This window comes from Garra rufa, chromosome 17 (genome assembly GCF_049309525.1).
Source record: "Garra rufa chromosome 17, GarRuf1.0, whole genome shotgun sequence".
Classification (NCBI taxonomy): Eukaryota; Metazoa; Chordata; class Actinopteri; order Cypriniformes; family Cyprinidae; genus Garra; species Garra rufa.
Genome location: NC_133377.1, coordinates 9,177,948 through 9,202,545, shown reverse-complemented (window position 1 = coordinate 9,202,545; position 24,598 = coordinate 9,177,948). Strand labels below are relative to the sequence as shown.

The following is a 24,598-nucleotide window of genomic DNA, read 5'->3' as shown; positions in this document are numbered from 1 at the left end:
AGAACTTTATTTGGACAACTTTAAAGGTGATATTTTGATTTATTTGCACCCTCAGATTCCAGATGTTCAAATAGTTGGCCAAATATCGTCCTATCCTAACAAACCATACATCAATATAAAGCTTATTCAGTTATTGACTGGTTTTGTGGTCCAGGGTCACAGTTGATACTCTTTGGAATACAATGGTATATCCTTTTTGTTTTCTTCTTTTTATATTTTTAATTTGCTAACACTTTTCATGTAATTACGAGTCAGTTAATCAGCAAATATAAAGTGCAGCTTCATTCTTATCAATAACGTCAAGCAACTTCAAGAATGAACAAATCAATGGGAATAAATCATTGGCACTGTAAGTAAAACCTTCCTTGTATATAAATTGCACACTTGGCTGATAGAACGTAGCAGAAAAGCAAAACATTAGCTGAAAAACTTTCAATCGAGTTACCAGTATGCCCACAAAAACTTTTGTTAACAAAAACCATGATAAAAGAAAACTTTCTCCATGAATAAGAAGAGACGACACTGACATTAAACACTAACTGTAATCTCAACATTCAATATCTTTGAAGAAAAAGTTCAGATTAAAATGCAGATTCAAAATTACAAACTGTCTATAACCAACATAAAGTGGAGGAAAAATATAGACCTCTGTGATTTTTTAGCTTGAGGTTGCCAGATTTCAAGAGTTTAAATTCAGAGCTTTTCTCTAAAAAGGACACATTTTCTGCCTAGCACTTAACTTACAATCTGGCAACCAACCATGCATATGGTCTCTCTCTCTCTAAACTGTGGAAAAAGTGCTGATGAACTGAAATCCTTTACAAAAAGTTGGAGTTTAGAAATCTCCATTGAGATATTCTGCTCAACCTCTGAGCCACAATATAAAATCTTTTTTATTGGAAAATAAATATTTAATTTGGAATGATTGAAATTAAAGGCAAAGTTCACCCAAAAATTAAACTTCTGTCATTAATTACTCACCCTGATGTCGTTCCAAACCCGTAAGACCATCTTCAGGACACAAATTAAGATATTTTTGATGAAAACCCCGAAAGCTTTCTGAATCTGGATAGACAGTAACGCAACTGACACGTTCAAGGCCCAGAAAGGTAGTAAAGACATTGTTAAAATAGTCATGTGACATCAGTTGTTCAACTGTAATGTTATGGAGCTACAAGAATACTTTTTGTGTGCAAAGAAAACAAAAATAATTACTTTATTACATGCGCTTTGGTACTTTCATTAACGTGCATCAACGACTGACACTGAAGAGAAGAAATTGTTGAATAAAGTTGTTATTTTTGTCTTCTTTGTGCACAAAACGTATTCTCGTTGCTTTATAACATTACGATTGAACCACTGATGTCACATGGACTATTTCATCGATGTCCTTACTACCTTTCTGGGCCTTGAACATGTCCGTTGCATTGCTGTCTATGCAGGGTCAGAAAGCTCTCAGATTTCAATAAAAAAAATAATAATTTGTGTTCCAAAGATGAACAAAAGTCTTCTGGATTTGGAACAGCATCGGTAATTTATAACAGAATATTCATTTTTGGGGAAACTAACTCTTTAATATTAGGATTTTCAATGAATTTTGAGATTTTGAGAGAAGCTTCTGAGTTTTACTAGTTTTTATGATGTGGAGATTGTGTTTAATTTCATAAATAAATAAAATATGCCACGTGTATGAGTTGACATTCTCTTTATTTGTGCTTATAGGTAAAAGTTTGGCATTTCTGATGAATTTTCTCAAATGACAACAATCATGATTAGTAATCACAATTATAATTTTGAGCAAAATAATTATGATTATCAGTTTTACTATTATGAAATGAAAAGTTTTCATTGACTAAAACTAGACAAAAATTCACAGACTTTTAGTCAACTAAAACTTGCCTAAACAAAAACAGGATAGTTACAGGAGAGGCCTGAAATAGGGCATTTGAGACAGTAAAAAAACAAAACAACTGACAAAATGAACACTATGGATGTTTTCACAGATGTGTTTTTTGTCTTTCTTTTACTATTAGGGTAAATGGGAAAGTAAAAAATATATCTGTTGTAGTTTCTGTTCCCTACTACATAAATACACCAAACTATGAGGACTTCCACTTCTGTGAACCCTGGAAATGTGAAAAGTGTCCATTTCACACTCCAAATTCGATGACAGCTGTTCTAGAGTTGGTTTATTTATGCTGAATCTACAGCACTGAATGAACTAGAGATTTCAGCATCTCTTCCATCATTCAAATCAGTAGACGAACAAACCCCAAAAACACATTAGCGACCCCACGGTGCAAGTGTTAAGGCCAAGTGATCTCACATCGCGGCTCTGGGGAAATCAGGCACCGGTCCAGTCCATACTAATAAGCCAGCCCCGTCGTACCATCCCAGTCGCCCCGTGGAGAGTGCCATTCCTCCACTCCAATCACAGCGGCCCAGAACCACGCTGGGCGCAGGTTTAATGAGACTGTTCTTTCTGTGGCTCAGGAGGGAACATCTGAGTCTGAATACCTAAAACCCAACTCAGATGAAATGTTCCTGCTCGCCGTATATACCTCCTGATGACACAGCGCTTTTCTGCTCTCTAAATGTAGCTGTCCATGGTGCTGAATCCTAATCAGACGCGGCTCTCTGCATGAGCGTGTTTCTGTGTGCATGCATTCACTCTGATCCACAGGGGTCCTGAGTACATCCACCTACCGCTGGGGATCAGAAACGATGCTCTCAATATGTCCGACTGCAGACAGAGCAGCCGGCTAATTTCTCCCGTTTATCCATCTGCCTCTGTTTATGCAATAATCATAAAGGGCCGTGCTTTTTTCCTGTCTTTTGTCAGAGCAATCTGAGGCCTTGTGTGTTTGTTTGAACAGCAGTGTTCTTGGTAACTGTTGTCATGCCAACCTCCACCCCCAGTCTTTCCTCCTTCTCCTGTATCTTTGAAGCGGGGTTCCAATGCAGACCCGTTCCGACCAATCACGGCGAAGCTCTTAGCAACACCGAACAGTCACAGAGAATTAACTGTTTGCGCTCTGCATGTATCTGTATGTCTTTTCTATCTAAAACTCTGGCTTGCACTCTGCATATGTGTGTGTGTGTGTGTGTGCGTGTGAGAGAGAGGCAGTATGCATTGGCATCTCTTGTGCGGGGGAGGAGGGACGCAGGTGGGAAAGATGGAGAGAAGTAGAGAGAGAGTGAAGCAAATGGAAAGATACGAACAGGGAAAACGGAAGGTATGAATAGATTTTTGCCAGCAAACCTCAGGTGACAGCATAACCGACGAATAATATGATGCTGTCAAAACATTCCTCCGCGCAGCTTTAATGAAGTCACACTGAATCAACTGCAAATTCCCATTTAAAGAACATTATGTTCATTAGCGTCCACCAAAGCCTTATTAGCATACTACAGCTGACCTAATATGCTGTAGTAAAATGTAAATTTGCTCGGAAATCTCCTGTGAACACAAATCTTCAGCAAGCCACTGATAATGACACTCCGCACTGTTTGAATAAGCAACATCAACAACAAGTAAACACTCTTATGGAATGACTAGTGTCGGTGCACACTCAATTGCATGCTATCAAACAGTTCACATAACGGAAAGTAATTAAAGAGGTTCACATGCAGTGCTCACTTACCATACTGTCATAGTGGATTAATTCAAGCTCATAATCCGGGAGAATATCCGCTCTCTTGTTCACCAGATCCAGGGCCATTTGGGCAGCAGGGAGGCAAGCCTGGCCGCCCGGCCATCCGCCGCTCATCGGGAACAGGGCTCCGATGTAGAGCTTCTTCTTGCCTAGAACCGGGCAGGACCAGGAGAACAGTAAAATAAGAGTGGCCAAAACAAAGTAGGAAGTTGATAGCAAGCGCCGTCCTCCACTGTGATGCTGCCAGGATAGTTTGGCCATAGTGGGCATGAGTGTGTGCCAACACAGTTTATGTTCTTGACGTTATTTTACATGAAAGGCAAAGCTGGAGGTTGTTGACAGGAATTTTGCTTTCATAAAAAATATTTTTGGACGGTAAAAATCACTTCATTTAAAATCTCACGTGAATGCTGTAGCTTTAACTCCTACAGACCTTTAATATACTTTTAGAAGCAACACTCGTTTACATTTTCAACTTGGATAGGCTTAAGACTAAAACATAAACACAACATCGATGGCGATTCAAAGGCATGTGGTTTTGATTCCTAATAACGTAAGTCTGCGGAGAGGAAAACTCAAACTATTATTATTTACGTTAGCCAGTTATCTAATTATAAATATTAGTTTCAAAGTTTTAAATAGCCGACATTAAGTCAACAAACTCAACTTACGTTGAAAGTTAACGTAACGTTACAAATTGCCGTTTGTTACTAAATTAAACAACGTAACACATTTACGCGAAATAACATTAACGAACGTGAGCGCTAAAAACAATAACAATCGTTGCCTCAAAGAGTTTTTCGTGTTGTACTCACGCTTCTCCTGAAGCCGGAACGAATAGAGCAAAGAAATGAACGTTACATGCTTGTTTATGGACAGCGCAGTGTTACAGACGATCCACGGGAATCTTCTGTGCGCGTCTATAGACGAAACCGAGAATTCTGCGAATTCGGAGTGGAAACCGATTAGAGCTGAAAAACGGAAGATGTCTTTGTGGCTGCTTGGTATAAAATCCAGTACGGAAACAAAAGAAACGATAAACGAAGTCACAGCAGTGAGTGAGCGTGTGTGTTGTGATCGTTGGATGCAGCAGGAGACTGAGGGAGAGAGAGAGAGAGTGCTGGTTTATAGAGAGAGAGACTGACTGTGTATGTGCGTGTGAGAGAGAGAGAAACTGTGAGAGATGTGTGGGGCTCATTTTCCTTCTCCGTTTCACAGAGCACTTTGAATTTGCAATCCCTTAACACAACCACTCTGGTTTATTAGCTACCCACCCGTCTCCCCACCTCCTTTTCTGCTAACTACACCCAAACCATCTGCCTTGGATCCATTAGAAGTTAATTCCAAACATGTTTTAATTAATCAAGGTGGGTTATGATGGCACCCGATATTTAATAACACAATTGCATCCTGTCAAAGTTTTCATGTCGCTTACTTTTTGTTGTTGTTTTCCGATCAATATAGGGATTGTATGTATCCTGAACCATTCTAGACATTCTGCTGTACACTACATTATGAATCACATGCTTCGTTCCTCTCTCCCACACACCTTCATCTCCACTGCACCATCTATTTCCAAACTCCCAGCCAGCGCTCACACTAATCCTGCACCTTACAGCAGATACATCGTGGTAAACAGGATCCGTAGAGGATTGACTGTGTGTGCCCGACTGTAGTCTTCAATAATGTATTTCCAAACTGATGGGCTGACACCGATCCTTCGCTTCCTCTAACTCTCATCCTCACCTTCCCCCGAACCCAATGTTTTTCCTCCGAGCCGAGAGCCATTTTTCTACACGTTCAGTGGCTTTGGTAACACGTTCGCCCTCTCACTAATCCTGAGAGTTGATGAGAATCGCTCCAGCGATCTATCTGTTTTCTCCTGCTTGGTTTATTCCCAGCACACTCTTGACTGATCTTGCAACTTCTCTTTCTGCAAAAACACAGCGCGAGCCCGGTTACATCACATCGATACTCAAAGTTAGGCGTGACATGGGCCATGATCAAGCAGACTTGGAAATGAATAATGAAACTCTAGCTAGGAACATGAGATAACGCTTTCGCTAGATGCCTTGGGAAATTCAGATTCTTACGCCGATATATTTTCACTGACATTCTGGCACAAAGCTGATTAGCAATTGTAGAATCTACTTTTTTTTTTAAACCAACAAGAGTTTTATTTTTCTTTTGTAAGTGAAGCACTTTAGGCTCAATGGAGATGGAATAGCTGCAGAGGTTTCGGGCCACCTTTCTGTTTCTCTCTCTCACTAACCATTTCGATTTTCTCATTCTCTCCAACATTAAAACCCAGAGGCGCTGGTTATATATCAGAGAACTGGTATTAGCTTAGCAGCTGCTGCAAGTGACCTGGGGTTGTGCCACAGATGAAATAAACCCCTGTATGTGTGGTGCATGCAGAGTGGTGATTTGCCTCCAGGGTGGCGCTAGCGCTCAATTCTACACTGATTTACCCCAAAGCATATAGCTTGTAAGAGAAACCTCAGAACTTCAAGAAATTAGGTAAGCGAACGCAACATATGATTCTTAAGAAGCACACCAACTTTTATGTAGATTGGCCTACAGGTGGCGCTATAACAGCTATGAAGTTAAATATTAGGTTATGATTTTGAGATCCATCTTTTCACACTTAGGACAGCTGAGGGACTCATATGCAACTATTACAGAAGGTACAAAGCTAACTGATGCTTCAGTAGAAAACACAATGCATTAGGAGCCGGGGGTGAAAACCTTTGGAATTTGAAGATCGGGGTATATTTTGCGTATTTTGTCTTCTGGGAAACATGCAAGTATCATCTGTAGCTTCTGAAGAGCTGTACTAAATGAAAAAAAGTATGATATTTAGGCAAAATTTGAAAAATGTACACATCTTCGTTCAGTTAAAAAGTTTTCACCCCTGGCTCTTAATGCATCTTTTTTTAGCATTTAAACCTTCTGTAATAGTTGCATACGAGTCCCTCAGTTGTCCTCAGTGTGAAAAGATGGATCTCAAAATCATACAGTCATTGTTGGAAAGGGTTCAAATACACAAAAATGCTAAAAAACCAAAGAATTGGTTGGACCTGAAGATTTTTCAGCAAGCAGTTTTACTGTTCAGGACAAACAAGGGACTCATGAACAACTATCAGTAAACAAAAACAACAACAACAACAACAACAACAACAACAAAAAAAAACAAAAAAAAAAACTGTGGGTCATTCAGGTAACAACACAGTATTTGGAATCAAGCGTATGTAAAATTTTGAACAGTGTCATTCTATAAATTCAATTAAATTCAAATTATTTTCTATATGGACTATATGTAAATGTCTTTTATGTGAAATATCAGTATCAGGTCAGTACTAAATAAACTTTTGACCTCAACTGTATATTTCTATGGTAAAGTACTTGACATTGCTAAAATGGTGTTTTTTATCTCTGAAACTTGGTAGAATGTTAGCACTCTTGCTGAGATCTAAGGCAAAAAGATGCAGCCTGAATGGTCAAATGTGGCAGTGAGCAATAGAAAAAAGTGCACAAAAGAAGGGGTGTGCGATAATAATAAAAAAGACTTTCTATATTTTCTTGAATTTTGTTGATGATAATTAGATGATATTTTGCTTATTTATTATGACTATTTATTCATTAGTGATATTTGAAATGCTTTGGGGGAAATATACTTTGAATATAAACCTAAAATCATCAGTAGGTGGCAGCAAATCACTGCATGAGTGAGTCATTGAGTCATTCATTCAACGATTCGTTCAAACGGCTGATTGATTCAGTAATTAACCACCATTGTGCGTTGCTCTGAGATGCAAAACACTTCTGCTGTGGTTTTGTTTGTTTCCTTCATAAAAAAAGAACTCTAGGATATTGATTTTTTTTCTTTTGCAAAACTAATTTTGTGAAACAGTCCTAGGTTTCTCGCCTGACTGGAAACAAACCAGTGCACCAAAATTCTCTACAGATAGAATATAAATAATCAAGTTCAATTCATCGCCACAATGGTACAAAAAAACGTTTGAAGTTTTCTTAAGACTATAGAGTGAATGAGTTAGTGACAGTCTGGAAACACTGTCCGTATGTTGGTAACTCGCCTCTTCTTTAGCCAATTAACACTTTGATGATTCATTTATTATTTAAATTATTCACACTTGTTCTTATGAAAGGGATTCTGATCTAATTGGTATGCTAATATTGATGCTGCTGCCTCTGGCTGAGCTTCAATTGCCAACCATCCAGACAGGCCAGTGATATTATCTGAAAAAAAAAAAAATAACTTGGCTAAAATAGCTAAATACATAAATACACCATGAACAATTTTGGACTATTTTCCATTGATTTCCTCTTTGATGTATGTTAGCGGTGTCCAATGTTTTTGGAGGGTCACCATGTGGAGTAAATGATGACGCAATTTTCACTTAAACTTACGTTCACAACTGCAATTTCTGTCATGTAGTGGTCAGTATACAGTATATACTGTGCAGTAAGCACCAACTCAAAATCTGAAAGTTAAATATTCCCTTTTACTGTCCTTCTGTTGTTGTGTCTTTCTGTGCATTTGCATTAAGAGGACTGAGTAGCATGTCCCGGGCTGCTCGGAGTAGGATCACGACAAAGCGGACTGGATGTCACCAGAATTAGTATGGATATCCGCACATGCTTTTTGAGAAGAATGTCAAGGTTGAAGGCGACTGGGGGAATATGAGGCAAAACTGCCTCTCGAGAGAAATCTCACTGCTGTCATGCACAGCCCCACAAAGCTGTAGCACGTGGAGGTCAGCAGCTCTACCCCAACACTCCCTCTGCATACACAAAGAGCTGGCAGCAGGCTGCCGACGTCCCTGTGGGCCACCTTTCACTGTCTCTGCCAGTAATTCAGACACCTGATGCACTCCATTGCTGTCTTAATGGAACCAATTAAATCACTCTCTCCAGATCTAAAGGCACAGATCATTTTAAGATACAGCCATATCCACACTGTCTACTGGTTGGTGGGGAGTCAAATGGGAATGATGCTGAGATAACCGCGCAATTCGACATCTAATTCGAGTCTAAATGGACCTGCAGCCAGATCTCCTGTGTTTGATGGGCTCACACTCACAGTTGGAGGAATGATCTAAATCTTTGTCATTGTGTTCCTGTTCTCTGAACCTTAAAACTACAGATGGGAAGTGTAATGAATTAAATGTTTCTTAGGCTTTTGATTACTATGGTTCCTTTAATGATTTGTTTAATACTTTTATAGAATGAATATTTTTAGGGGGAAAGTGCCATTTTATTTCCAATTGATGCCGAATTTAAAACAATTCTTGTGAAGGATTTTTATGACTTTTTAATGTCTTGTTAAAGGTAAAACATAAATGCAATCCAATAACTGGTTTGTTATATATTGTACAACAATACTAAACCATGCATAAAGTGTATCATATTAACAACCAGACAGTAGCTACTGATTTAAGTCTCTCAGTCAGTTGTAAGCTGTATTTGATGTGAAGCTGCTGTTTGATTCACTAGACAGAACTCATTAGAGTCATTTCAGGAATCAGACCACATTGGTAATGCTTTAGGTTTTAGACTCCTAAAAAGAGCCAGCTTGAAACAGCCATTCATTTGTGACTCTGGAAACTGGTTGAGTGTGTGCTGATTCTTTAAAACCAACCTTATAAGATTGATTTGTTTAGGAGCCATTTGTTCGAGAGTAAGGCAAGAACTGACTCAGAATCATTTATTTAGGAATCAGACTACACTGGTCGTGCTGCATGTTTTTGGTTAATAACTGGCTCACTAAAGTCATTCATTTAGGAATTAGACTACACTGATTGTGATGTATGTTTCTGATTTACTTAAATAAACTGGCTCATTAGAGTCATTTGTTTGGGACCTGGACTACACAGGTTGCACTATATGTTTATAATTCATAAATGGCTCATAAGAGTAAATCTTTCAGGAATTGGACTTTACGTTTTATGTTTTAAATTCACTAAAAGAACTGACTCATTAAAACATTCATTAGACTACGTTGGTTGTAGTGTATGCTTTTGAAAAAATAAAAAGAACCTGCTCATTTGTTCAGGAATCAGACTACACTGACTCTTTTGAACCAGGTCTTTTAAATGAATCTAAAACCTAAAGCACAACCGATTGTTTAATGAATGATCTAAATCTCTGTCATTGTGTTCCTGTTCCCTGAACCTTAAAACTACAGATGGGAAGTATAATGAATTAAATGTTTCTGGTTACGCTTCTGATTCCTAAATAGTTCCTTTAATGATTTGTTTAATACTTTTATTGAATGAATATTTCTAGGGGAAAGTGCCATTTCAATTCCAATTTGTGCCAAATTTAAAACAGCTCTTGTGAAGGATTTTATGACTTTTAAATGTCTTGTTAAAAGCAAAGAACAAATGCAATCCAATAACTGGTTTGTTATATGTGACCCTGGACCACAAAACCAGTCTTAAGTAGCTGGGGTATACAGTATTTGTAGCAATAGCCAAAAATACATAATATGGGTCAAATTTATTGATTTTCCTTTTATGCCAAAAATCATTAGGAAATTAAGTAAAGATCATGTTCCATGAAGATTTTTTGTAAAATTCCTACTATAAATATATCAAAATGTAATTTTTGATTAGTAATATGCATTGTTAAGAACTTAATCTGGACAACTTTAAAGGTGATTTTCTCAATATTTAGATTTTTTTGCACCCTCAGATTCCAGATTTTCAAATAGATGTATCTCGGCCAAATATTGTCCTATCCTAACAAACCATATAACAATAGAAAGCTTATTTATTGAGCTTTCATATGACGTATACATCTCAGTTTTGTAAAATTTAACCTTATGACTGGTTTTGTGGTCCAGGGTCACATATATTGTACAACAAAACTAAACAAACAAAAAAGTGGTAATGTTTGTAAAATACTACTGATACCATGCATAAAGTGTATCACATTAACATTAAGTCTCTTAGTAAGCTGTAAGCGGTATTTGATGTGAAGCTGCTGTTTGATTCACTAGACAGAACTCATTAAAGTCATTTCAGGAATCAGACCACATTGGTTATGCTTTAGGTTTTAGACTCCTAAAAAGATCCAGCTTGAAACAGCCATTCATTTGTGACTCTGGAAACTGGTTGAGTGTGTGCTGATTCTTTAAAACCAACCAACTTATAAGATTGATTTGTTTAGGAGCCATTTGTTCGAGAGTAGGGCAAGAACTGACTCAGAATCATTTATTTAGGAATCAGACTACACTGGTCGTGCCGCATGTTTTTGGTTAATAACTGGCTCACTAAAGTCATTTGTTCAGGAATTAGACTACACTGATTGTGATGTATGTTTCTGATTTACTTAAACTCATTAGAGTCAATTGTTTGGGAACTGGACTACACAGGTTGCACTGTATGTTTATAATTCATAAATGGCTCATAAGAGTCATAAAAGTAATAAAAGTAATTGCTCATTTGTTCAGGAATTTTATAAGCCAGCACATTTTAGTGAATCTAAGACCTAAAGCACAACCGATTGTTTGAGGAATGATCTAAATCTCTGTCATTGTGTTCCTGTTCCCTGAACCTTAAAACTACAGATGGGAAATGTAATGAATTAAATGTTTCTGGTTACGCTTCTGATTCAAAATGGTTCCATTAATGATTTGTTTAATACTTTTAATGAATGAATATTTTAAGGGGAAATGTTCCATTTCATTTCCAATTGATACCACATTTATAACAATATTTTGAAGCATTCTTTTTAATGTTTTGGTAAGGGAAAAACATAAATCCAATCTAACAACTGATATGCTATGCGGTTTATTAAACAACAATACTACACAAACCAAAAAAATGTGGTAACATTTGTAAAATACTACTGATACAATGCATAATGTCCATTACATTAACAACCAGTAGCTACACTGATTTAAGTCTCTCAGTAAGCTGTAAGCTGTATTTGATGTGAAGCTGTGTTTGATTCATTAGACAGAACCAACTCATTAGAGTAATTTGTTCAGGAATGGGACCACACTGGTTGTGCTTTAGGTTTTAGACTCACTAAAAATAACCAGCTCAAAACAACCATTCATTCAGGACTCTGGAAATACTGGTTGAGTGTATGTTGATTTTCTAAAACCAGCTTAAAAGATTGATTTGCTCAGAAGCCATTTGTTCGAAAGTAAGACAAGAACTTGCTCGTTAGAGTCATTTACAGTAGGAATCAGACTATGCTGGTCATGCCGCATGTTTTTGGTTAATAAGTGGCTCACTAGAGTCATTCGTTCATGAATCAGACTACACTGATTGTGATGTATTCATTCTTTGTAGTCATTCTTTGTTCTATGTTGTCTTTAATTTACTAAAAGTCATTAAAAATATTCATTAGACTAACAGACTACATTGGTTGTACTGTAAACTTTTGAATAAATAAAAAGAACCTGTTCATTTGTTCAGGAATCAGACTACGCTGACTTTTCTGAGCCAGCTCTTTTTAGTGATTAAAAAACCTAAAGCCCAACCGATTGTTCGAGGAATGATTTAAATCTCTGTCATTGTGTTCCTGTTCCCTGAACCTAAAAACTACAGATGGGAAGTGTAATGAATTATAATGTTTCTGGTTATGCTTTTGATTCCTAAATGGTTCTCTTAATGATTCATTTAATACTTTTAATGAATTCATATTTTAGGGCAAAAGTGGCATTTCATTTCAAATTGATGCCAGAACAATTTTTATGACTTTTTAATGTCTTGTTAAAGGCAAAGAATAAATGCAATCCAATTACTGGTTTGCTATATAATAAACAAAATACTAAACAAACAAACAAAAAGAGGTAATATTTATAAAATACTACTGATACAATTCATAGTGTCCATCACATTAACAAATTGTCACGGTTGAGTAAGGGAGGTCTGGGTCCAAATGCAGGGAGAGAATGATTTTATTAAATAAACACAAATAAACATAAACCAAAAGGCCAACACGGCACAAACTGAACATAAACTGAAACACAAAATAACAAAATCAAGAACACGGTCAAAGGCTAGGGATTTCAAGAACAAAACATAACACACAAGACAGAAGACAATGCAGACATGAAGCAGGAGTGATAAATGAGAGTTCTTATACAAAAGTCCAAATGGTGAACAGCTGTGAGTGAATCAGTGTTAACGACAAGGACAGGTGAATGCTATCAGAAGTGCAGTGTGAATAGCGACCTCAGGAGGCTGAGGGAAACCCCACAGCCCCGATCATGACAATTGGACTACACTGATTGTGCTACATCTTTTTGATTACTAACTGGCTCATAAGAGTCATTCATTCGGTAATTGGACTACATTGGTAAATTCTGTACCTGTATGCTTTTTAATTCACTACAAAAACAAAAAGGACTAATTTGAATCATCATTAGACAATTAGACCACACTGGTAGTGCTGTTTAGTTTTGATTCATTAAAAAGATCAGGCTCACTAGAGTCATTCATTCAGGAATCGGACTACACTGATTGTGCTGTATGTTTCTAAGGGTGTGTTCACACTTGTAGTTTGGTTCGTTTGGTTCATTTGGTCTGGACCAAAAAGGAAAATTATACATTTGATCCTGGTCCACTTAGCATTCACACTGGCATTTTTGACAGCGAACCTTAATATACCAAACCTAAAGGCATAGTGATACATTCACAACCTGATTGGTTGGGTTGAATGGCGTATATTTTACGACTGAACTCACCAAACACTGCAAACAAAAGGAAAAGGTGTGTTCAACTTAAAGCTTTAAGTTGAATACATCTAATACACTTGCAAACTCACAAAGAGCTCATAAAAGTCACTTAACCTCCTCGTTGCTCCACATTTGCTCCACATTTTGTTTTGGATACACCCTTCGTGAAATTATGTCACATAGTGGCGCATCTTGTCATCTCTTCCTGTTTTTGATTTGTTTAAAAGCATTTGGTCCATGTTGCGTTCACATTTAATTCGATCCGCACCAGAGTTTATTTGAAAGCGGACCAAGACCCATCTTTTTAGCCAAGACCCATCTTTTTAGCCAAGACCCATCTTCAGCTCGCTTGTTTGGTGGGCACCAGGGTTCGGAGGGCAGCGTTCATACTTAAAATGAACCACACTAACAGAGCAATCACACCAGAGCTTGTTTTAATTGAACCAAACATGACAAGTGTGAACACCCTAAATTACTTAAAACAACTGGCTCATCGAGTCATTGTTTGGGAACTGGACTACACAGGTTGCACTGTATGTTTTTTAAATCATAATTGGCTCATATCAGTCATTAATTCAGGATTTGGACTTTACGTTGTATGTTTTTAATTCACTAAAAGAATTGACTAATTAGAAACATTAATTAGACACTAAACTAATTAACTAATAGTAACTAATTCCACTAGAGTTCAGAAGCTGGCCAAGAATGGTTGAGCTGAATGTTGTAGATCCATTAAAACAAACACAAATTGCAGCTATTCGTTTGACAAATGGTTTCGACACTGGTTTTGCTGAATGGTTTTGATTCACTAAAAAGAACTGAGAGTGAGAGTCAATTATTATCCAATTAGACTATCCTGGTAATTCTATATTTTTACTTATTTATTTGAAGTGGAGCAATAACCAATTCTCAACACAACTGTACTTAAAACCCACGGTCGCAGTAACATCCATTTGTGTTCATTCCAGTTCCTGCAGTGAATCTGGCTTCTCTTACTAGAGAAATCTGACACCATTCCTTAAGTGAAGGGCAGCAGCTCTACAGCCATTTAACTCACATTACTAATATGCCTGGGGTTTGGAATTACAACCTAGTTACAGGATTGAGTTGCAGGGTCTTAATAGAAGAGCCTGGTTTGCATTTATGCGATATTTCATAGTGGGCCATAAAGTTGGGAAATGTGCTCATTGTTGGATACAGCTGCCAAAACATTCACGAATTATAAAATACACCTGTACAAGAGTGTTTATTATTATCTTGTCCACAAAACATCTAAAATCAACTGCCAGGGTATATTTGGTCATTAAATTGTGAGGAAATGTCAGAATGCACCACGAGGTCCTGGTACAGAAGCAGATAAATGAGCTGTGCTGTAACCCACCATCAAGACACTTCATGTCGAAGAAAATGACACCCCATCGACATCATATTCGTAAGAGAGACTATCATTTTACGAAGAACGACATCCTCTGCAATTACAATCGATTCTTTGACCTCCACAGACAAGCGGAAATAAACGAAGTGACAGGTGGTTGCCTGCTAATGATCATGGTTGCGCAAGTCGCCGTGCCATGCCACGGCTGCAAGGTCACAGTGGGACGCTGTGATTGGCTGTTCTGGTTGCCAGGTCACAGCTGGGCAGCTTGATTGGTTCTTGAGGTTGCCAGGTCACCGAACACATGAAAGCAGGCAGGCAGTTGTAAGGCGCCACTGATATGCATCAAGTGCACAAAGGACGAACAAAGGCGTCTGCTGTTATTTTCCACATAGGCATAATTCAATAACGAAAGAGGTCGACTCAATATGCGGAGAAGAGGCAAAACCAGAGATGCAAATAACGCATGACTTTGAGTAAATAAATATCCAATCCCCTACAGACGGTCTGGGCTGCGATCTCAGCATCCAGCCAAAGACTTTCCTCTCATCACCCCAGTAATCCTTTTATTTGTCCACCGTGGAGTGCTTTCTCCAAACAGATTTGTTAGATCTGACACCAAATTTCATTTACCGCTAAATGCCGGAGTTCAGAATTGCCTCGTCGCCCATTCCCCAGGCCCACCAGAAGTAAATGAATCAGAGAATATTAGGAGACAGATCACTCAGCCGTCACAATGACTGAGGAGCCGAGGCACGATCAAATATAGAGGAAAAAGCACCGCTCGCCACGCTCTTCCACGACAGAGAAGTTCTAAACCGTGTCTGCGTTTGCCGCTTTGATAACAAAGCAACGGAAGAATCTATCCGTGCCGGGATTGCGGCACAGTGAGCGAGCCGCGACCACAGCTCTCGGCTGCTCTGCTGAATTGGAGTGTGAAATATGACCAGGCGCTGCTTAATAACACACCTGCTGTTTTGAACGTCTGTCCTTCTAAATCCTCCGCTAGCCCACTGATGGTTAACGCTCCTGGCTAAAACGCGCCAAAAAGCGGTGTGCTCTAAAGCGTGCGGTTCTTATAAATTACTGTTGAGCTCAGTCTGTTCGCTTCATTCAAACGCACGCAGTTGCCCTATCAGAGTGCAATTACACAGTTCCATTATTTGCATCGGGAACACGCTACATAGCGGACAGCGGGTAACGGCAATTTCCAACGACGCCTTTTAAGTCTTGCTGAGAAAATATTCCAGTGCTCCTTTGCTGTCAGCTGTCACGGCCATCGCCTTTGTTGCGCTGAACACTGGTTTCAGCGGAGCTGTTTTGCATTCTTTTTCTACACTCACTCTGTAATGGGAGGAATGACAATAAAACTACTTGACGTGCATGCCTACTAGATTAAACTATGTGGTTTACAGAATTTGGTTGATCTCCAAACTGTCTCCACTAACTGCCTACTCCACCTCCTCCTTCTGGTTTTGGATTTGGCTGCATTTACACTGCAAGGCCTAATGTCTGTTTACATTCACTTTATACATAATCAACTAATAAATAAAATAAAAGGAAACGCAATGCATTAAGAAAACACTTTCTGAATTTGAAGATCAGGTTTAAGTTTAACTTATTTTGTCTTCTGAGAAAATGTAAGTATCTTCTGTAGCTTCTGAAGGGCAGTACTAAATAAAAAATATATAATAATTAGGAAAAATAAGAAAAATGTACACATCTTCATTCTGTTCAAAAGTGTTCATCCCCTGGCTCTTAATGCATTGTTTTTCCTTCTGAAGTATCAGTGAGTGTTTGAACCTTCTGTAATAGTTGCATATGAGTCCCTCAGTTGTCCTCAGTGTGAAAAGATGGATCTCAAAACCATACAGTCATTGTTGGAAAAGGTTCAAATACAGAAAAATGCTGAAAAACCAAAGAATCTGTGGGACCTGAAGGACTTTCTAAAGAACAGCGGGCAGTTTAACTCTTCAGGACAAGCAAGGCACTCATGAACAACTATCACTAAACAAAAAACACAGCTGTGGATCATTCAGGTAACAATACAGTATTAAGAATCAAGTGTATGTAAACTTTTGAACAGGGTCATTTTTATAAATTCAACTTTTTTTATTCTTCAAGGTGTATGTAAACTTTTGACCATAACTGTAAATGTATAGCAATTGTACTGCAACTCTACCTGTTGCTGACTTTGCTTTAACTTAAAAGCTCCCACTCACATTTCTGTCACATTATCTTTAATTTGACCAAAAATGCACATTATTAAAATGATACATTATATCACAGGGCAACTTGAAATGGATGACTTTTGGCTTCATTCCTGCTTTTAAATTCACAGATGTGGATTTGGATGGAAATTAAGCTTCCACCCATCCCTATTTGTCAAAAAAACAGTAAGCGATTTAAATGTTCTCGTGGGTAGCAAGAGAAAAGCAGACATTTCCAAATTGACTAATCACTAATCCCTGTAAATGCCGAAATGACCTCAATGAATAGAGCTAAGAAACAAAGAATTAAAAGTAAAAATAAAACAAAGTTGCATGTAGGTCAGTGCAATCATATGTCAGATATGCACTATTGAAAAGTTTTTTAAGAAATTAATACTTTAAAGACTGTTTTTTTAAGGGGACATCGGATGCAAAATTCACTTTTCCATGGTGTTTGCATGTGAATGTGTCTTAGCAGTGTGTGGACACAACCACCCTACAATGATAAAAATCAATTCACTATTTTTTGTATCCCCAAAAGACCTAAACAGTCTGAATTATCAAGCCATTTTGATTTTTTTTGAGCAATATGACATCATATTGCTCAAGCCCCACCCACAGGCACTGGCGGACTGTCCCGTATTAGCAAATTTCCATCCTCAGCCAGTTGTACAGTGTCCACCATTTTCTCCATGCTCAAGCAGCTGCAGCAACAACAATGTATCAAGCAATGCATGTGTTTTGTAGTTGGATTTAAAAGTGAACGTAAAAATCTTTATTTTCTCCCGACATCAGAGTCACTGAGGATGCAGTGGATTTGTTTTGTTTTTGATGGTAATATGCCACCGAATACATAAAAAAAAGAAAGAAGGGGGCAGGGTCAGCAGTAGCTTATTATCATTTAAAGAGCCATGCACTGAAACGGGTTGCTGTAAACAAAGCTGTTTTTGACAAGGTAAAAGGTGTTGTTTTACACAACTATCGAGGAATTTTAACCAAAGTATGTTACAGATATTTAATGAAGACCCTAACGAATTATACCAATTTGTGAAAAATAGACATCCAATGTCCCCTTTAAGAAAATAAACTAATACTTTAATTGCAAGGATGCATTAAATTGAATCAAATATGAGCATAAAGACATTTATGATGTTACAAAAGATTATTATTTCAAATAAATGCAGTTTTTTACTTTTATAATCATCATAGAATCCAATTTAGTAAGGAGCAAATTAGCTTACAGTGATTTCTAAAGGGTCTTGTGACACTAAAGACTGTAATGATGCTGAAAATTTAACTTTACATCACATTAATAAATTACATTTAGAAATTTCACATTAATTTTTTCCTTCTTTTGATCAAATAAATGCAGCTTTGGTAAATATAAGAGACTTTTTTGAATAACATAACCAACCAACCCCAAACTTTTGAATGATAGTGTAAACCACATATGAAGTGGCAAACGCGGTTGCCAAAAATTCTAATCTGAATTCTGCCATCTCCATCACTCCAAAGTTTCACCTCTGCGGCCATTATTTATGCCTACACTTTCACACTACCTGCCCCTTTATCTTCTCCTCCCGTTCTCATTTGGCCAAATGTAGTAGCGTTAATGTGATCTGCCATGCTTCAGTAAAACACACTCTAATCTCCCTGGCTCTACGATCAGAGTTGGACCCTCTCTGCTATTCCTGGCTCCGCCATCCCTCATGTTTATGGTCCATCTCTTATGATGCGCTTGTCATTGGAGCGTTCGTTTCATTGTTCGAGAACCCTTGTGTTTTTGCACCTTCGATGAATAGGCAGAAAGAGAATAAGCCGGATTGATGCCGAGGTATTTTCAGGATCTCCAAAGGCAAGGCGAGAATCCGAGGGAGGGAAGACATTGATAAACCATGTAACAAGTTAGTTGTGATTGCATCAGCATCTTCCTCGCAAGTGATTGCGGTAAATGCGTGAAGCATGCTGCGTGTTATGAAGAGGCTTATAAAAAAAGTCCTCTCATTGGTTCTATTACACACATGAAGCAAGGATAATTGGGAAAGGAAATGCACATAAATGACACCGCAAACCTGCTTGCGCCACGTTTAATGCAATCTTTTCTCTTGCGGCAGCGTGATCGGCACGTTACAACTCATTATTTTCAAATAGCCTTCAGGGGCAGAGAATACTTGTATTCAAATCAGCGGTCACATTATTAAACGTACACAAGAGCTTGACAGGGTAATAGAGAAAGTGTGAGTGGGATACGTAGAGAAGGAAAGAGGAAGGAGGGGGGAGAGCCGGCAGCTGAGCTGGTCTGGAGGATTAGGATACTATGTGGATCATTTCTCTCAAACGCTGCCCACAGGTGAGCCACTTAACCTAGGCGGTGCCGATGATCAGCTGGCATGATGGAGGTCAAAGGAGACGCTGATAAATCACAGAGCTGATGGCGCCGGCTTCACCACATCACTTTCAGACCACTGCCGCCTTTCCAACATGCAATCTGGGATCATCACTGTCGTTCATGCCGACATGTGGAGGTGAGTGGATCTGATTTCAGGATTTCTGTGCTATGCCTAAGCCTGGGTATTTTCGGACCTCAGGTTAGGGCCGCTGTTAACCCTTGGTTAGCCAGCAATTCACACTAATTTGGTGGTTGTAATTGCTTTAACCCTAATGTACAGCATGAAACAACACTGCTAGAACGTTACTGTAGGGTTGTTTAGCGACAGACAGCCGACTGAGTTTAGATTCGGCAATAAACGGCACTAAAAGTGTTATCTAAGGATTTAAAAGGGATTAAGACAGAACTATTATATAAAGTGGGGTCAAAACAAGATCACTCAAAGTGGAAAATGCTTCTATTCTGAATTTTTCTTTTCTTTTTTTTTTCACTACAAATTCTTAAATATCTCTTTTTTTGTTTGTTTTAATTTATTCAAAATCCTAAAGTGTTGTTAATGCCCGGGTTTGAATTAAACTGTAATTTCCAACTTTTCAATGTGGACTTAGAATGTTCAAATATTGAGTCAATATAATTTTTAAAACGTTTTTAAGAGATTTTTTTATGCTCAACAACACTGCATTTATTTGATCATGTACATACAGTAAAATTATATGTACAGTATAGGATACAGATATGTTACAGTATGTTGTAAAATATTATTACAATTTAAGTTATCTGTTTTCTTTGGAATATATTTTAAAATGTAATTTATACCTGTGATGCAAAACTGAATTTTCAGTGTCATTACTCCAGTCTTCAGTTTTACACAGCTACAAGTGCGATATTGCATTTACACAACAGTTCGACGGCATGAGTGTGTAAATACATAAGAAACAATAACTTCTTTGAAAACCCTCTTTTGTGCAAACTATTTCATTCTGTAATTGATTCAAATCTCAATTTGACAGTTTAACAGCTGAGCCCAAGCCTCCGTTATTAAATGTATCATTTAAAAACGTCACTTTAGAACTGGTAACGAAGGAGTTGCTTCATTGAAAGCTTATTCAGTAAGCTTATTGTATTGCTATTAAAAGCTCACTGTACTATGAGAGAGACATGGACGAAGCAAGTGTGATTACCTACATCTAATACAGCACTTATTCTTCAGCTCAATCTCATATTCACAATAAAACATTAGTTTAAATGTTCGCTGAGGAAAGCGTTATCTTTGTCATACTATCCTTTCATCTGTTAAGGGGGATTTCTGATAACAGCGCTGATCAGTGCATTTGTTACAATGTGTTGTTAAAAGTTAAAGTAACTTGCTTTTTTACGACCCTGTTTTTTAATCTCTTTCAATATAAAAGTCTTTACTGTTGACTGTTTTCTTTTTACCATCTAATGGCAGTATCATGTAACTAAAATTACCATCACAAACACACACTGTTCCCGTTACTAAGTCAAAAGCACAAAGGCAGCGCTCTGGTTTACATAATAAATTTACATAAAATATAACATGATGAGATTTTGCCCTCATCCAAAACTATTTGCTCTGGAACAAACAATAGATTAATGAGACCAAAGACCATTAGATTTACCCAAAAAATGCTATGCCTCTCGCTGTGAGAAATACCAAAATCAGATTCGAGGACCAGAAAGAACTGTTGTACATATGTACCATATAATATATTAATATATGAATAACAGTAATCTGAGAGCGAAGGAAGCATTTTAACATCCAAAAAATTACCCATTTCAGCTTTAATTACTAACCCAAGGCTTGAACATTGTGCAACATGGAACATGATAACCCAGGGTTAAAAATCCAATATGGTATTTAAGATACTGAGTGTGCTGTCCTAAGGGAAGCAGCTGTGATGAGCGTTGCATCGTGTTAGACGTCACCCGGTAGGTGTTACAGATGTGTCATTTTCTGGAAGTCAACGTGGCAGGTGTCTCAACGTATGTGACAAGTCAGTAGCTGTGGTTGTGTTGTATTTTGGTGATGTGTGCAGTGGCAGGTGGAGGGACTGGGTAACATGGACAAGAAAATAGCAGACAGGAGGGTTTCTGACACACTGCTGTAGCTGCAAGCCACTTCTGCAATTCCAGTTGTAACATTCTGTGATTGGTCCTGAATAATTTATCGACACTTTTAAGTAAAACGGGACTCAGAAAATGAGGAGAGCTCAAGCTAACCCTTGTTTATTTTCCACGGTCTCATTCTCCCGCCCGAATGCACACGGATTTCATAGACTTCTGTTGAGAATGAGATTAGGTCCACGGATGCAGAAGCCGGTTCCAGGTTTGAGTGGGCACTGCGAATGTCATGTAAATGCCATTGGGGAAATCGATCCAAAGGGAGACCTTTTTCTTGGCTACCCGTGAAATTATCACACACTGAGAGAAACGCAGCACAAAACAGACATTCAAAGATGCATAGAAACACATACACAGGATGAATTAAAACCTACTCCGACAAGCACGGCGCTTTCATTCACACGGACACGGAAATGCTTTCATGTGATGACCTTTTACATGCTGTGAGCTCCATCGATAGGTGGAGAAAGAGAGAGGGGGAGAGAGCAAGATTGCACCGGTGCTGTGTGCATCCTCTCTTAATTAAAATCCTCTAATGCGGCATGCTGAACGTTGAGAGTGGACCAATCACAGAGCTTCATTCTCAACATCAATATTGAACGGCAGCATCTCCTAAAGTTCTCTCTCTGGAGGGCAGCAGTGTGCTTGTCTAATGACTAAAAGCCATAACAAACACCAAGCCTTCATTACTCTCATTCTTAGCCACCTATTTCATCAATCAATACACCACATCATCCTGTCTCACCCACTAAAGCCTAATGATATACGCAGACAGCGCCTGTTCCTTTTAAATGACCAGACAGTGCATTTCATCCCAGAACTTTCAATACTTCCTCCAGACTGATGCAGTACATTGTCATTGTTGGATCTATAAGTGGCTTGTTAGTCATCCTTGTTAAGGCAAGCATCTCTATAATTATAGCTCATACTTAGGGTTAGTGATTTGAACAAACCCCTAAGTATTAAGATTCAATGTTTAACGTATCCCGCTGCTAAATGATACTAAAAGATACCTCAAATTAAGCTACCTGTTAGGGAGAGGCTATTACTTTTCTAAAGGAGCAGACTTCGATTTTTGCTTTGTGGATGATGAAGATGAAAATGACTTGCATTAAAAGGAGGACCGAAGCCTTAACTAGATACTTCAATATTGTAGGGGAGATGGACTTATTTGACATGGGCTAGCAAGCAACCAATTAGCAACCACCAAGAACACCCTAGAAACTGCTGAGCCACTCCCTAGCAACCACACAGAACACCTATCAACCGCATAGTAACCACATTTATTTTTACATTTGTAACTATATCTGTATGATATCATTGTAAAAATGTGTGGAGGTTATATAGGTCTGATTGGATGCTAGGGTGTTGGGGCTGGTTGCTAGGCATTCATTTATAGATTTAGGTGTTGCTAGGGAGTTCTGGCTCGTTGCTAGATGTATCTAGGGTGATATATTGTTGCTATGAGTGTCTAGGGTGTTGTAGCTTAATGTATAAATACACTACCAGACAAAAGTTTGGACACACCTCCCCATTGTGTTGCTAGGGTGTTTGGGCTGTTTGCTAGATGTATCTAGGGTGATATATTGTTGCTATGAGTGCCTAGGGTGTTGTGTCTGGTTACTGGGCATTAATTTATACATTAAGGTGTTGCTAGGGTGTTGTGGCTGGTTGCTAGATGTATTTAGGGTGATATATTGTTGCTATGAGTGTCTAGGGTTTTCTGGCTGGTTGCTAGGCATTTATTTATACATTAAGGTGTTGCTAGGGTGTTGTGGATGGTTGGACATTTACACTACCAGTCAAAAGTTTGGACACACTTCCCCATCAAAGAGAATGGGGAAGTGTGTCCAAACTTTTGACTGGTAGTGTATTTATATTGTGTTGCTAGGGTGTTTTGGCTGGTTGCTAGATGTATCTAGGGTAATATATTGTTGCTACGAGTCTCTATGGTGTTGTGGCTGGTTGCTAGGCATTTATTTATACATTAAGGTGTTGCTAAGGTGTTTTGTCTGATGGCTAGATGTATCTAGGGTGATATATCATTGCTCTAAGCGTCTAGGGTGTTGTGGCTGGTTGCTGGGCATTTATTTATACGTTGAGGTGTTGCTAGGGTGTTCTGGCTCGTTGCTTATGTATCTAGGGTTATATATTGTTGCTACGAGTGTCTAGGGTGTTGTGGCTGGTTGCTAGGCATTTATTTATACATTAAGGTGTTGCTACGGTGTTTTGTCTGGTGGCTAGATGTATCTAGGGTGATATATCATTGCTGTAAGTGTCTAGGGTGTTGTGGCTCATTGCTAGGCATTTATGTATACTTATTTATATTTATTTATCTTTACATTTAGGTGTTGCTAGGGTATTGTGGCCAGTTGTTAGATGTATCTAGGTTGATATATCAATGCCTAGGGTGTTCTGGTTGGATGTTAGGCATTTAATAATACTTTAAGGTGTTGCTAGGGTGTTTTGGCTGGTTGCTAGATGTTTGTAGGGTAATTTGTTGTTGCTATAAGTGTCTAGGGTGTTGTGGCTGGTTGTTAAGCATTTATGTATAAATTTAGTTGTTGCTAGGGTGTTGTAGCTGCTTGCTACATGTATCTAGGGTGATATATCTTAGCCACATATTGTTGCTGTGAGTGTCTAGGGTGTTCTAAATGATTGCTGGGTGATATATTGCTGCTATGAGTATTTAGAAAGTTCTGTCTGGTTGCTAGGCATTTATTATACATTTAGGTGTTTTTTAGGATGTTCTAGCTGGCTGTTTGGGTGTTCTGGCTGGTTTTCAGTTACATCTAGTGTGGTTTGTCTTTTTGCAAGGAGTGGCTACAGCTGGTTTCCTCGTTACTAGGCATTGTTAATGTCCTTTAGTTGGTTGTTAGGTGTTGTAAAGATGTTCTAAATGAAATTAGGCTGTTCTAATAGCATGAATTAGGCATGCTAGGGACTTCTAACTGGTTGCTAGAATGTTCTGGCTGGTTTCTAAGTGTATCTAGGGTGATTTATTTCATTACTAGGAATGGCATGGGTGTTTTTGCTGGTTGCTAGGCATTTCTTTATACATTTAGTTGTTGCTAGGGTGTTCTAGTTGGTTTCTAGAATGTTCTGACT

General features: G+C 38.3%; 1 protein-coding gene across 2 annotated transcripts in view; it reads right to left on the bottom strand.

The window, feature by feature from the left end:
* Positions 1-24,598, bottom strand: part of gabbr1b (gamma-aminobutyric acid (GABA) B receptor, 1b) — a 113,201-nt gene that overhangs the window by 81,533 nt on the left and 7,070 nt on the right. The window contains exons 2-3 of one of the 2 annotated variants that reach the window (XM_073821829.1): positions 8,187-8,205; positions 3,645-3,794 (exon numbers count right to left, since the gene is read on the bottom strand). In XM_073821829.1, coding sequence (XP_073677930.1) covers positions 3,645-3,794; positions 8,187-8,205 — 169 coding nt within the window. Of the gene's footprint in view, positions 1-3,644; positions 3,930-8,186; positions 8,206-24,598 lie in introns of those variants that run through there. The other variant, XM_073821828.1, reaches the window with a different exon arrangement.